The 14,471-nt window shown below is 46.1% G+C and overlaps 1 protein-coding gene across 11 annotated transcripts in view; it reads left to right on the forward strand.

Moving 5' to 3' along the window:
• Positions 1-14,471, forward strand: part of CELF4 (CUGBP Elav-like family member 4) — an 888,080-nt gene that overhangs the window by 732,967 nt on the left and 140,642 nt on the right. For all 11 annotated transcript variants that reach the window (XM_066986951.1, XM_066986950.1, XM_066986953.1 and 8 more), the window contains exon 6: positions 11,883-12,026. In XM_066986951.1, the coding sequence (XP_066843052.1) occupies positions 11,883-12,026 (144 nt within the window). The remainder of the gene's footprint in view (positions 1-11,882; positions 12,027-14,471) is intronic.

The raw sequence follows: 14,471 nt of genomic DNA on the forward strand, positions 1-14,471 counted from the left end.
TTGCAGAGCGGCGGGGAAGCAGTGTGTACGCTGGCACCAAAGTACTGAGTTGGCAGAAACTCCCTGGGAGGAGCAGCATGGCAGCTCTGGTGAGTGGGGGGCCATAATGCCGTAGATCAGCTGAGGTATTTTTAACAATTATTTTTATATAAACAGCTCTGAACTTGAGGAGCTCCATGTAAATGGGAAGCAGTGGGGCTTGTAATTAGATTTGTGTACGCTTTCATAAATTGGTGGGAAACATCAAAGCTGTGATAGAAGTCTGTGGTGCACTTTATTTCCTTTTTCTGTTCTTCTGTTAATTGAATGGTTGATGTGTGGATAGGAAGTGTTGGCTTCACGGAGTACTATTTACAGACCTGCTGACAGCTGCACTGTGAAAATTAACAGGATCAGAGCAGCCTCTGTCACAGCCCTTCCCATGAGGGACTTGCTTCAAATTGGATCATTTCTTTCATAGGAGAAACTTTCCTCATCTCTCCTTCCTTCTTCGCAAACACACACGCATCCAGCTGCACAATCCAATTCTCCCTCTGGGCTCATGGCAGCCTTTAGTGCTTGGAAGGGGGGTTTGTCATTTCCATGAAGTTGGGAGAGTTCAACTCCTTCACAACTTGTAGCATATTACGCTTCCAACAAGATATATCTTCAGGAAATCAACCAAAATAGTCACTTAAGCAAATCTGGGAGCTGGGTGGGTGAAGCCACAGTTTCATGTTTACATGTCTCACCTCAGCAAGAGCAAACGCTTCACCCTCTTAGAGACTGTATTTGGTTTCCTCTGTGTAACAACTCTGTGGTGGTTTTTACTAATGGCTACTACTGGAAATGTGGCTATCATTGGCCCTACATGGAATTGCTGTGTGCAAAGCACCATGCAAACCTCTTACAGAATAGTTTCCACATTCAGTAGCTTATCAACCAAGGCCAGGGCTGACGTGATTGAATTACATCTAAGTGTTGGTCAAACTATAAAACTTCAGTGTCATCACTAATCTTATCGTCTACACTTCTCTTAATGTCCCTTGCCCCTCAGAGGAACATCTGTTGGTTTAAAGTAATTGATGATTTAGAATAGACACCAAAAATGGCTGCAATTAGGTCATCTGAATGCTCCCTTAAGGGCCAAGACACACAAAAGAAGCAACAAGAGGGAATACAATGTCTGGGAATGAGCAAGTCTTACACACAATTAGTATATTTAGCCAGTTTGTAGCCAGTCACAAAAATTCTTGTTCCTGATCCAGTAGAGAAGTAATTACTAGTGGATACTTGGGTACCTACGTTTTAATATTTATTTAAGTCTGGAAAACATAGAATTAAGAAGGCCAGACTTGAAGGCATCAGTCTACTGCCTCACTTCCCCCAAAGTGTCTTCAAAATATCTAGGTAACATCATACACAGAACTTTAGACAAATCCATCATACAAATAGATAACTAAACAGGCCATGATTCAAAGTATTAATTAACCAAGAAAATTTAGTTTCATCTGGATTCCAGCAGGGCCTCAAGTCCTCAGTTAATAAAAGCATGTGGATAGAGCTGCTGACCCCCTCAGGCTGCCAGGTTAAATAGGAAATGTGGAAAGTCATTAGCTATGTTTTACGTGAATGCAGAAAGATGGGGCGGAAGGGATTTTCAAAGGTAACTCCTGGTGAAAGTTGTTGATTCTGGCATGTAAGTGCCCTCCATGTCTTGAAGCTGAATTTGCCCTAAATTTACTTGCCCAAGGTCTGAGGTGGAGTGGGTTATCATCAACATAAGTCTATCTCCTCAAATAAACATAAAAGGTTGAGGCTTCATTTTACACTGATGCTGGAGGAGCTAATGGAAAAGAGTGGAGATGGCAACTCAAACTCATTTTTTTCTTTTCTCTGTTGATCTTCTGCTCTGTAAAAGAGCATACACTCCAAGTAGTGGCTTTCTGTAACACCACAGACTGGCTTAATTAACTCGGGACTGGACGCAACACACTCATTCCTTCTATTAAAAAATATATATATATATTGCATTAGGAGTCCATTCATAGCTCAACAGCAGTAGGCCTGGCCCTCCTTCCAGTAACTATTTTTATGAGTATGCTACCTAAACACCATTTATAAAGTCATGTGTTGGCCATTGGGATGAAAGAAGCAACAGACACCTAATACCAGGATATTAATTTGCAGTGATGTATTCTATCAAAATCCAGTGCTTCCTGATAGCACAGGCTTATTTTCCTCTGAGCAGCAGGTTAGGGCCAGAGGGGGACTCAGGTTCATGGGCTGTCCCACCCCACTGCTGTCACTAAGACAGCTGATTTCATGTCCTTTGAGCCGGCAGTATCCCAGTATTAATGTAATTCCCCTTAATAATTTCTATATAAAATAAAATCACAGGACCATGTTCCCTGCCTCCCCCCTTGTTCCATAAATGAACTAATAAATCACATGTTTCTGGGTCCTAGAATAGAAATCCAGGCAGCCCGGCTGCCTGACGGGGTATGAATCATACTAGCGCTGAAGATGGCCTTTGGGGGCCAGAGCACTCATTAGAGCTGCTTTTCTTCTCCAGTCACATCGCTGTAGCTGTGCAGGCATCTGGCAGGACAGTGAAGAGACCTGTGGGCTGTGACAGGCTTCACTGGCCATCTTCCCTGGCTTCCTCGCTACATCTCTTCCCTCCATGCCACGGGATTCATGGCCTCCAAATGGGATAAGAGGTGTAACTGCTCGTGAGCCACACAGCCTCACCCTAGACAGAAAGAGCTAATTGGCACTGTAATGTCTCTTCGTGGGTCTGAGGGGGCTTAGGAACTAAACTAGCAGTCGTGGAGGTGGCTGGGAAAAAGCAGGCACAGGACTGTGCCAGAACCCCATGTTGCCCAAGTCCCAGCGCCAAAGCAGGCCTGCGAGGCTCACCATGCTTAACACTTCATCTGGATGAGATTAGGAGCTGGGAGGGGGCTAAAATAATTTGCAAGCGCTGATGTTTTTAGGAGATCAGAGCCATTTATATGACATAAAACACTCCCTGCCTGGCAAAGGAGTTCCCAGCTTTCTGGAGGGTGCTCCAGAGGGCAGCACTGCTGTCCTGTAATAAGGACATCCTCCTTCTGCCACAAAGAAGAGTGAAGGTGTCAGCATCACTCTACTTGCTTTGAGGGGGGTTTCTTTCTTCCTCCCTTTCCCCTTCTTTCTTTTGCTCCAAACCTCCTTTAAATCAGTGGGACCATCTCTTTTATTTTAGTGGCCTCTAGATCAACTTTAAATCACTCTGGATGCTTCTGCTTGTTCCTCTTTAATCCACTCCTTCCTAGCCCTCCTTAGATGTGTGATCTGGATTGATAACATTCTTGTATGGAAGGCAAAGATACCTTAGTATTGGGCAGACTGCTATCCCTTTCAAAATTCTGCCAGGGTTGTGATTCGGTAGTTATTACCCAAATAGGTTATGGAGAGATCAAAATGAATTTTTAAAGGGCAAAAGTATGTTTAGATCAAAACAATAACTTTCAAATAAGATCCTCAATCAAAATCCACACAAATTCACAATTGTAAAGCATCTTATCAAACACCTATGTCTTTGCTTCAGATGTTCCCTTGTTGTCTGTAGGGGTTCCAGACCTACACCCTGGCAAATGAAATCAGGTAGGGAAATATGCTTGACTTCCCATCCTAAAGGTCTGTGTGGTACCCCCAGGGAACAGTGGCTGCTAAGTCTCACGCAGCAGCAAGGAGACATGTTGCAGTCTTGGTGGAGTGGGATGCAGTACGGGTAGATCTTTCAGCATAAACAAACTACTTGTTCTTTCAAAGCCACCAAACTGGAGCTTTGCACCAGTTCATCTCATAGTTTCAGTTCACCACCTGTTTTACCATACTAAAGCATGCAAGTACCTCCTTGCAAGCGTATATGTGTGTCAATGACCCTGCAGTTGTACAGTGCTTTGGGACCTCCAATTTAAACATGCCTCAAAAATGCAAATTATTTTTAATATCCCTGTTAAGCAGCATGCTTTACACTGCAACAGTCTAAAGTGGTACAGCCTGACAATGATCTGGGGTGCCCTGTTGTGTGCAGCATGTTTGCAGCTCAGTGCCAATGTAGTGTTCTTCTGCATCACATGCACGCTTGAAATGTATCTGGTTGTGATGCCGCTGTGCTGTGACAACAAGCAGTTCACTTTATGGCAGCGGAATTATTCTACTTTGTTTCTCTTTCTACTTTGTTGTTTTCATCCCTTTCTATTTAGACTGAAGGAGAGGTACTGTCTCTTTTAAGTTGTGATCATTCAGACACTAGCTTTAATGGGGTTCTATACTGCAGCTACCAAATAGTTTTCCAATAGTAATAATCACAGAATCATAGAATATCCTGAGTTGGAAGGGACCCATAAGGATCATCAAGTCCAACTCCTGGCACCGCACAGGTCTACCCAAAATTTTAGTCCATGTGACTAAGTGTACAGTCCAAATGCTACTTAAATTCAGACAGGCTTGGTGCAGTGACTACTTCCCTGGGGAGCCTGTTCCAGTGTGCGACCACCCTCTTGGTGAAGAACCTCTTCCTGGTGTCTAGCCTAAACCTCCCCTGCCTTAGCTTGACACCATTCCTGCAGGTCCTATCACTGGTGATTACGGAGAATAGGTCGGTGCCTGCCTCTCCACTCCCCCTCGCGAGGAAGCTGTAGACTGCGATGAGGTCTCCCCTCAGCCTCCTCTTCTCCAGGCTGAACAGGCCCAGTGACCTCAGCCGCTCCTCATATGTCTTCCCCTCTAGGCCCTTCACCATCTTTGTCACCCTCCTCTGAACACTCTCCAACAGTTTTACATCCTATTTGTACTGTGGTGCCCAGAACTGCACGCAGTACTTGAGGTGAGGCTGCACCAGTGCAGAGTAGAGAGGGACAGTCACTTCCCTCGACCGACTAGCAATGCCGTGCTTGACGCACCCCAGGATACGGTTGGCCCTCCTGGCTGCCAGGGCACACTGCTGGCTCATATTCAACTTGCTGTCAACCACAACCCCCAGATCCCTCTCTGCGGGGCTGCTCTCCAGCGTCTCGTCGCCCAGTCTGTATGTATAGCCAGGGTTTCCCCATCCCAGGTGCAGGACCCGGCACTTGCTCTTGTTAAACTTCATGCAGTTGGTAATCACCCAGCTCTCCAATCTGTCCAGATCTCTCTGCAAGGCCTTTCCACCCTCAGCCGAGTCCACAACTCCTCCAAGATTGGTGTCGTCGGCAAATTTGCTCAAAACACCTTCTAGTCCTACATCCAAATCATTTATAAAAACATTGAAGAGGACTGGCCCTAAAATGGAGCCTTGAGGGACCCCACTAGTGACCATCCGCCAGCCAGATGTGGCCCCATTTACCACAACCCTTTGAGCCGTGCCCATCAGCCAATTGCTCACCCATCGTATGATGTTTTTGTTTAGTTGTATGCTGGACGTTTTGTCCAGTAGGATCTTATGGGACACCGTGTCAAAAGCTTTGCTGAAGTCCAAAAAGATCACATCAGCTGGTTTCCCTTGAATAATAATTTATCGCGCTCTACAGGTACCTTAAAGAAGGAGGCTGTAGCGAGGTGGGGGTTGGTCTGTTTTCCCACATCCCTGGTGATAGGACAAGGGGGAATGGGCTAAAGTTGTGTCAGGGGAGGTTTAGGTTGGATATTAGGAAGAACTTCTTTACTGAAAGGGTTGTTAGGCATTGGAATGGGCTGCCCAGGGAAGTGGTTGAGTCACCATCTCTGGAGGTCTTTAAGAGATGTTTAGATGTAGCCCTTAGTGATATGGTTTAGTGGAGGACTTGTTAGTGTTAGGTCAGAGGTTGGACTCGGTGATCTTGGAGGTCTCTTCCAACCTAGATGATTCTGTGATTAAAAAAAAAAAATAATAATAGAAAGGAATCTCGTGGCTGTTTTAGATGAATGCTGTTTGGCTCCTTTGCTAAAAATCCTGCACTGGGTGGCCTGATAAAGTTCACTGCCTGATTTCCTTCAGGCCATGTGGAAGGGCTGCACATGAGGAACCACATATAGAAAGTATCCATCCCAAAGTCAATGGTCATATTCAAGAGCAGAGCAGCATCTCTATTGGCTACGTATCTTTAACTGCTTGCGTGTGCATCTCATTGCAGCGTGCTCTGAAAAAAAAAAAAAAAAAGCTGCCTTTTCTATTCCTTATTTGTAGTGTGTGTTCTAACTTGATTCTGTTTGCCAATGGCCTTTCTGCCCTGTGTATATGATAGTGGTATTCAAAGAGGCCTGAAGTCCTGCTGTGACAGGCAACCCAGAAAAACATCTCATAAGAAGCAGTCTTGGATCCCATTGGGTCAAATGGCTGCTGTGCAGTCACTGTGACTCACATCAGGAGGGAAGAACACTCCAGGGGCAAGAACTTCATATGGAGCTTACCCATGTTTTCATGATGTCATCTACAATAAAAGCTTGGTGTGAGAAACAAAGTTGTGTTTTTGCAATAGAAGGTGCTTTTGCAGTGGAAAATTCCACTAACCTTGCATATTCAGAAGTGATTGTGCAGCATAGCAGTGTGGAGTATGTTAAGCAGGTAAGGGGAAGGTCCTACTGTCTCAAAACAAGGAGGATAGCTAAGGAAAACAGGATGAGCAGCACAAAATCAGTAAAAACAAAAATCACGGACCCTCTAGTCATGAGAGAAGAAGGAAAAAAAAGGAAAAGGAGAAATTAACTGTTGGTCAAATCAAATTGTACATATATGGTATAGAAGTGCATTGAGTAGGTTGTGAACCTGTAGTACTCAGCCAATGAGGAAATGGGGGAGAAATCAGGTGTTGGGTAATAGGGAATAAAAGGTTATGATAAACTTTTACTGTGCACTCCTAATTGGCAGGATGCCCACCATTGCAATTGCAAATAAAATAGCTTCACAGAAGATCCTGTCTGAAGAAAATTATTGAGATTTTTCTCACAATTTGGGGGCTCATCCAGGATTTGAACCCAGGACCTTGTTTCTCACATTGGTTTTCAAAAATGTGAGGGATCGGCAATTTCCTAAGGCAGGTCTCCAGCCCTAACACTTCCAGGGCAAACAGAGATAGAAGGAAAAGTCAAAAGAAGAAGACACCAACAGGTCACATCTTCAAAACCTATTTGCGGAGATGAATACTCATTCAGTTTATTCAGTCTGAAAATCCTCCATGTTGTATTGTGCCCACTATGCTGCAGCCTCTGCTCTGCAAACCACAACAACAGCTCTGAACAGCCCAATCTGCTGTGGACCACTGCCTCCTTCCAATACAGCTACAAATAGCTTTAAATGATGAGATTCAGGTTACCAAACAGTCTCCTGGATCAGGGTTAATTAAATGAGTGTTGAAATCTAATTAAGGACTGGTCCAGGTGATAATTAGCAGGAAATGTATGCATTAAAATATTCATTTGTCGATGAGCTGCAATTAAAAGTGTGATTTGGGGAAGGATTAATAACTACATCATGTGATTTTTTTAAAAAAAACTGAAAAGTTGCCCAGTCTTGAGCAGAAATGCAGGGGAATCTTGGCTGGATTTTTTTTCTCCCCCGCTCCCCCCCCCTTCACTCCTGTGTTCTGTTTTGCTCTCATGATAACTTCTGAAGACTGCTCTCCACCCTTGAATAGAGCATTCATCTCTCCCTGCCTTTGTTTTCCTGAAGCACTTCTTTCAACCCCTTGTTCTTCACCACATTGTTCAATTGGGTTATAGATTTATTAGAGAAAGAGTAACAGGTCAAAAAGAAAGATTCTTTGCCAATGAAAATCACTTTCTCCCAGAGCAGGCTGCTAATCCAGGCAAGCAGTGCTCATTGTGTGGCCTTAGATTGTTTTCTGTTTTAGCAAGTTAATTCCTCAATTCCTTATTCATAACTGAGGATCTGGAGAGGCTATTAAATATGCAAAGCCTGGACTTATATATATGGTATGTCTGTAGTTGTTGTTTACTACACTATTCCCAGTTTCTCATGGAGCAACTCTGCTTTCCCTGAGACTGTTTTTGTTCTGGTTGTGGGTACATAGGTGTGTGTGTGTGTAAGCACGTTGACTACACTCCCTGTGTGCAGTCCCACGTAATCCCACCTCTGCAGGAAAACAGAGGGCCTCACAACAGCCCAGCTCCTCTGGCACGGAATTGGCGTTCCCCTATTGCCATCTCCCCGCTGACTGTATTTCCATCAGTGAATACCAGTGTGTCAAAAGGGAAACGTACCACGGGAACATGATGATTTCAGCTGCTCTTTGTCAGTCTCCTGACAGCTCACCTGCCCTTCTCCCCAGGCATGGTGGCAGCCCAACTCCCAAGGCAACAGTCTGCCTGCTGTTGGGGCTGCATCCCTGTCCCCCTGGGGAGACTGCGCTGTAGGGAATCAAGCAACCCATGAAGTGAGGAAGTTCTTGGAGCCAGCCAAAACAATCTCAGTGCATGCCTTCCTAAGCAGATCTATTTCTTCCCATCTCTGCCTCCTATCAGAAATTTAAGAATCACAGTCACTGACCTTTCATCTCATTCTGGGGAGGAGAGGGATTCCTTTCATTCCCAAAAGCTCTACGTTTTTCAGACTTCTGCAGCCAACTCTCATGATCATCAGTAGTTCTGCATTAGTGTTGACTGCAGACAGAATCCAAACATTGTGTAACTCGCCCAGAAAAACGTAACATTACATTTGGGCTCTTTTGTGGTAGCCTCTCTATTCCCTGCTGTTCATGGATGGGGAAGTGAGATCTAGCAGGTCCTATTTTTGCTCCCCTGATTTAATAGTACTGACTAGATGCTGCTTGGTGGGGGGACTTCTGCCCTACCGAGCATACTGAATCCTGCCTCCAAGGCTAGGCAGGGTTTTCTCACTAGACATAGGGGTTACAAGACACCACAGTGTGGAAGTGTGTGACCATCTTAGTGGTCTGGCATGCACAGAGCTAACACATTCTGTCAATTCACAAATCCCATGACATAACTCCAGCAAAAGCTTCTACATATTGCTGCACCGAGCCCAGATCCTCGCCCTCTGTAGAGAGCTAGCAGGCCAGAAGGTTTTCTACAGTTTGAAAGAGTAAGGCAACAACTTTTGCAGAGAGTATATTTATGACAGGCTGGAAGTTTGAATTTTGGAGGAAACTAGGAACTGGGCTGCTGGCCTCAGATGTTCATCCTCCTTGATGTCCTTTCCTTCCTGATGCCCTCAGCCTCTTGCAGCGGTCCAATTCAAAAGGCCAGAGAGTTTGTGTGGGAAAAATCTGTGTCATCTGGATCCAACACTGCCTAGTTGTGATTTATGTGGTCTATGTTGTGTTGTGGTCTATGCCAAGGATGCACGGAGCATCCGGGCCAGTCACAATACGGTGCTTTTGCCACTCGTTCACAGTTAGACTCACTTCAGCCTCCAATACAGTTAACTGCTGGGATCCCCCCATCACGCCATAAATACAGATGGGCTCTGGCCCTTTATAGCTTGATGGCATTAGAGTACAGTGTGCACCGGTGTCTACTAAAGCCTTATACTTCTGTGCGTCTGACGTGCCAGGCCATCGAATCCACACAGTCCAATAAACTCGATTGTCCCTTTCCTCCCCCTGGCTGGAGGCAGGGCCCCTCTAGTCCTGGTCAGAATCTTCGTTTCTGTGTTTAAAGGACTGCCTGCTGGAAGTTGGAGCAGCAAACTTTTCAGAGAACCCCTTTTTCCCGATTGTTTTCTTTTGCAACTCACGTACCCGTGCCTCTAGGGTCGAGGTAGATTTTCCATCCCATTTTCTCATGTCCTCTCCATGGTCACATAGGTAAAACCACAGGGTGGCGCGGGGTGTGTACCCACCATATCGTCTTCCTTGCACAGATGGACGTTAACCCCTAATAGCTGAGACACTGGTTTGTACAGGTGGGGAGGAAAATAAACTCTCTTTAAGTTGGTGGACCTCTTCAGAAAGTTTCTCAAAAGTATTCTCTTTTAGTTGGTGGACACTGGTTCGTTCAGGTGGGGGAGAAGATAAATTCTCTTCAAGTTGGTGGCCCTTTAAGAAAGTTTCTCCACAGCCGAGACGCAGGCCTGTAGGGAAGAGGAGAGACTTTCTTCGTACTGCCGGAGTTGTTTAGCCACTTCATCCATTGTGGGTTCCTCATCCTCTTTCCAGGTCATTACTGCCAATGAGCTGGCATATGATGATGGTTCACTCCGTACAAACTTCCGCCACATGGGTCGTGTACACTTGACTTCATCTGGATCTGTGGATGTTTGTGCGTCGTCTAGGTCCTTATAAATTACCTCCCGTACGGCTAATTCCCTCAGGTACTGAATTCCCTTCTCCATGGTGGTCCACTTGCCTGGTAGACATACAAGTTCTTCCTTGAAGGGATACCTTTCCTTCACAGCTGACAGGAGACGCCTCCAGAGGCTGTGAGATCGTGCTCCATCTCCATTTGCTTTGTCAATGCCTGCATCTCTAGTAAGGGATCCCAGCCGCCTGGCTTCCCTGCCCTCTAATTCCAGACAATTGGCTCCCGTGTCCCAGCACCGGAGCAGCCAGGTGACAAGCTGCTCACCTATGCAGCGACCAAAATCTTTTTGCACATCTCGTAGCTCACACTGGTATAGGTTTCGGGTAGTTACTGTTGATTTTTCAACATCCTCATCTTCATCTTCATCCTCCTGCACATTTGATGGCCCAGCCTCGTCTTCTCTATACCCAGACCTATCAGAAGACTGTCTGCGTTCTAAACGACCTGACTCTCTATATCATTTTTTCACCTTGTCTACAGGGGCAACTTGCACTGCCACAGCTCGTTTCTCTGACCCAGCCACAGGGTCTGCCACAGGGGTTGGAATACCCTCTGCAGGGGCAACTTGCATTGCTACAGCTCGTTTCTCTGACCCAGCCACAGGGTCTGCCGCAGGGGTTGGAATACCCTCTGCATGGGCACCTTGCACTGCTACAGCTCGTTTCTCTGACCCAGCCACAGGAGCTGGAGCGGCTGCAGGGGCTGGAGCGGCTGCAGGGGCTGGAGCGGCTGCAGGGGCTGGAGCGGCTGCAGGAGCAGGAACTGGAACGGCTGCGGGAGCTGGAACTGGAGCGGCTGCAGGAGCTGGAACTGGAGCAGCTGCAGGAGCTGGAGCGGCTGCAGGAGCTGGAACTGGAGCAGCTGCGGGAGCTGGAGCGGCTGCAGGGTCTGTCACTAGATTGATAGTAGCATCAATTGCAGCTCGATAGGCACAAGCCAGACCCCAGCACGCTACAGTGATTTGTGTCTCTTTGGAACTCCCAGAGTCATGACACCCTTTTTTCAAGCATTCTATAGATGGGGGATTATTAATAGATGGGGGAGAGAAACGGGAAAGTGAAGCCTGTGAGTTGAGATAAAGACAGTTTATTAAGACAGGAAAATAATAACAATGATGATAATAATAATAATAATGATAATAGTATTACTAATAATAATGTGTATGAAACAAGTGATGCACAATGCAATTGCTCACCACCCGCTGACCGATTAGCAGCCGGCCCCCCACCCCGGCCAGCCACCCCTATATATTGTTTAGCATGACGTCAGATGGTATGGAATACCCCTTTGGCCAGTTTGGGTCAGCTGTCCTGGGTCTGTCCCCTCCCAGCTCCTGCTGCACCCCTAGCCTGCCCGCTGGCAGGACAGAGCGAGAAGCTGAAAAGTCCTTGGCTTGGTGTAAGCACTGCTCTGCAACAATTAAAACATCAGCATGTTATCAGCGCTCTTCTCATCCTAATCCAAAACGTAGCACCCTACCAGCTACTAGGAGGAAAATTAACTCTGTCCTAACTGAAACCAGGACATCTGTGTGTGCTGTATGGATTGCATGAGCCAATGTGTACCTGGCTAATTGCCTTGCATTTCTCCTTTTCTTTCCTGTCCTGCAGGGAGCCTCTTCAAGCCTGGTGGTGAAGTTTGCAGATACAGACAAGGAGCGTACAATGAGACGCATGCAGCAAATGGCAGGACAAATGGGCATGTTCAATCCCATGGCCATCCAGTTTGGAGCCTATGGCGCCTATGCACAGGCAGTAAGTATAAACATTGCCTCTGTGCGTGTTCACAGGGACAGGAATAGCACGTAGAAAGCACAAAAGCACACGTGAGCAGAGAGACAAGTACAACAGCAAAGGAGGAACAAGTGATTTCTTCATTAGTTGAATGATGGGAGCAAACTGAGCTGTGTCATCCTGGGGTAGGTGAGGGCATCTCCCGGACAAGCTCCAGAGGTGCAATAATTGCTTGTAGCAGTAACCAGTCCATGTGTGTACCTATGCACGACAGTTCCCATGGCATCTAAGCCATTGCTGTTAAATCCAAACACAACTAACCTTTGAGTTTTGGGACCAAAATAGGCCCTGAATTCAGCTCATGCTAGTTCTCTGTCCCATGTCAGAGTTGTCTGGCCCCAGAGAAGGTTTTTAAAGGCATAAATAACTTTCCTGTTCTACTAGGCCACACAGATTGAGCTGAACAGTGGACATGGCTCTTTGCTCCATTTGGCCAGGCCCCTTCTGCCCTGTGCATCATTGGGGGTAACTTTGGAGTGATCATGGGATAAAATATCAGCTGCTTAAAGAAGTGCTTTTAGGTTTATGGAAGCATGCTAGTTTATACTAAAATGGAAAAGCAGATATATGCACACACACACACACAGTTCTGATTCCCCAAAGCAGTATTGTTTAAGCCCCCTGGGAAAATGCGTCAGCTATTCAAAGCAGTGTTGTGATGTCTAACTTTTGGTATCCATCTTACACACCTAACCTGGATGCTGGGCCCCTGGGACATTCATGACTGGACAGGGAGCTGGGCTCCTGACATAGCCCCAGAATGGATGCTTCTAGCATAAGTACCTTTCCTTAGGCTAAAAATAACAAGGATCTGCAAGGCAAGATCAGGTTCATGTCTCTCTGCCAGGTACTTCAGGGCAAGGTAGAGATTATCCCTGCAGTAGGCAGACACAATACTGCCAGGTGACTTTGGATGACTTTTCTGGAGCAGATTAAACAGGAGCAGGCAGTAACACTGTACCTAGATGCTTCATCAGTCTGGTGGTAAAACATGGCCTTCTTTTTCTCTGTGCTAGATTTGCAAGCAGGAGGGAAGCACCATTAATCCCGTTTTGCAGAGTAACATCTTCCTCAGTCAGAGGGACTTGCCTTAGGTGACACAGAGCCAACTCAGGAATCACTCCAGTGTGCCTTTAGTGCCTCTAGCACACTGACTGCAAGGCCCTGTTTTCTTCCCTATTTCTTTCTCATACACTGGCACCATGGACTTCCCATCCCATTCACATGTTCTTTTTTATAGTTTGAGGGCCTAGAAATTTCCATCCTCTACTGTGTCATGTGCTTCACCAAGCACTTGGTATAACCTGTCCTGCCCCTTGCGTGGTCCACATAGAGTCATGAGGACATGCTGTAGAAGCTCCACAGACATTTGTACTCTCCTCCCAGCTGCACACCCTGGTGCTATTCTGGACCTTTTTTATTCTCTCCCCATTAGACAAATTCCATTTTTGCTTCCATTTTGTCCTGTTTATTTTTATTCTCAAAATGAGAGGAGCACTCAGCTGCTTCTTCCTTGGTCCCCTGTTCCTTTCCTCATGCGAATGCAGAGCTGTTCCCTCCCTAGCCTGGCTGTGTTTAGCTATTCTTCTGTCTGGACAAGGCTGCAGGAAGGGGGAAAGAGACAGTAATTCCCAACTGAGCCCAGGCCAGTGGTCAGCAACCTGGCAGAGGGATGCAGCATCTGTGCCCCTGTGTACCAGGGGAATAAACAGGAGGGATACCCATGGGCAGCTGGGAACAAACATCTGCAGATGTTTTCAGGCAAAAGATGTGACTGCAGCATTATACTACAGGCATTAATCAGGCAGCTGGAGAGGTGATAAAAACACCGCTGTCCTGATGCTCTGGACATCTCTTCTTAACTGCACTCTTCTTAGCTACATTCATTTTTAATCTAGACTAATTCCTATAATTGCCATGATAAAAGAGTCAGCCCAGGGTTATACTGATACAAAAGCAGATGAGGTCTGCATCTTTACACCATAAAAGTTCCCTCCATCTATTTCTCACTAGACAATACAGGACATTTTGAGGATAGGTGCTTGAGTGAGGATTTATCTCTGAAGAAGGAGTGGAAACAATTCCTGGGTCTGCTCCCGCTCCCCTTGAAACCAATGAATATTTTTTCCTATTGACCTCTGTGAAAACAGAATTGGACCCATCTTTTTCTTTTTTTCTTTTTTTTTTCCTGGCAAATATGTTAATAAGGGGGAAAGAATAAGTTTTAGATGACCCATTGGATATGACAAGCTGGTGACACCAATTACCCTGGGGACTTCAGAGCTGTCTAAATGATGGGATCACATTTCCGTGTGGCGCCTGTACACCCAGAGCCTGCTCAGATGCTGTCTCTCAATCAGCATCCCTATCTGTGTCTCTACCTATCTGCTTCATCTCGCAGGCTCA

Source organism: Anser cygnoides, chromosome 36 (genome assembly GCF_040182565.1).
Source record: "Anser cygnoides isolate HZ-2024a breed goose chromosome 36, Taihu_goose_T2T_genome, whole genome shotgun sequence".
Classification (NCBI taxonomy): domain Eukaryota; kingdom Metazoa; phylum Chordata; class Aves; order Anseriformes; family Anatidae; genus Anser; species Anser cygnoides.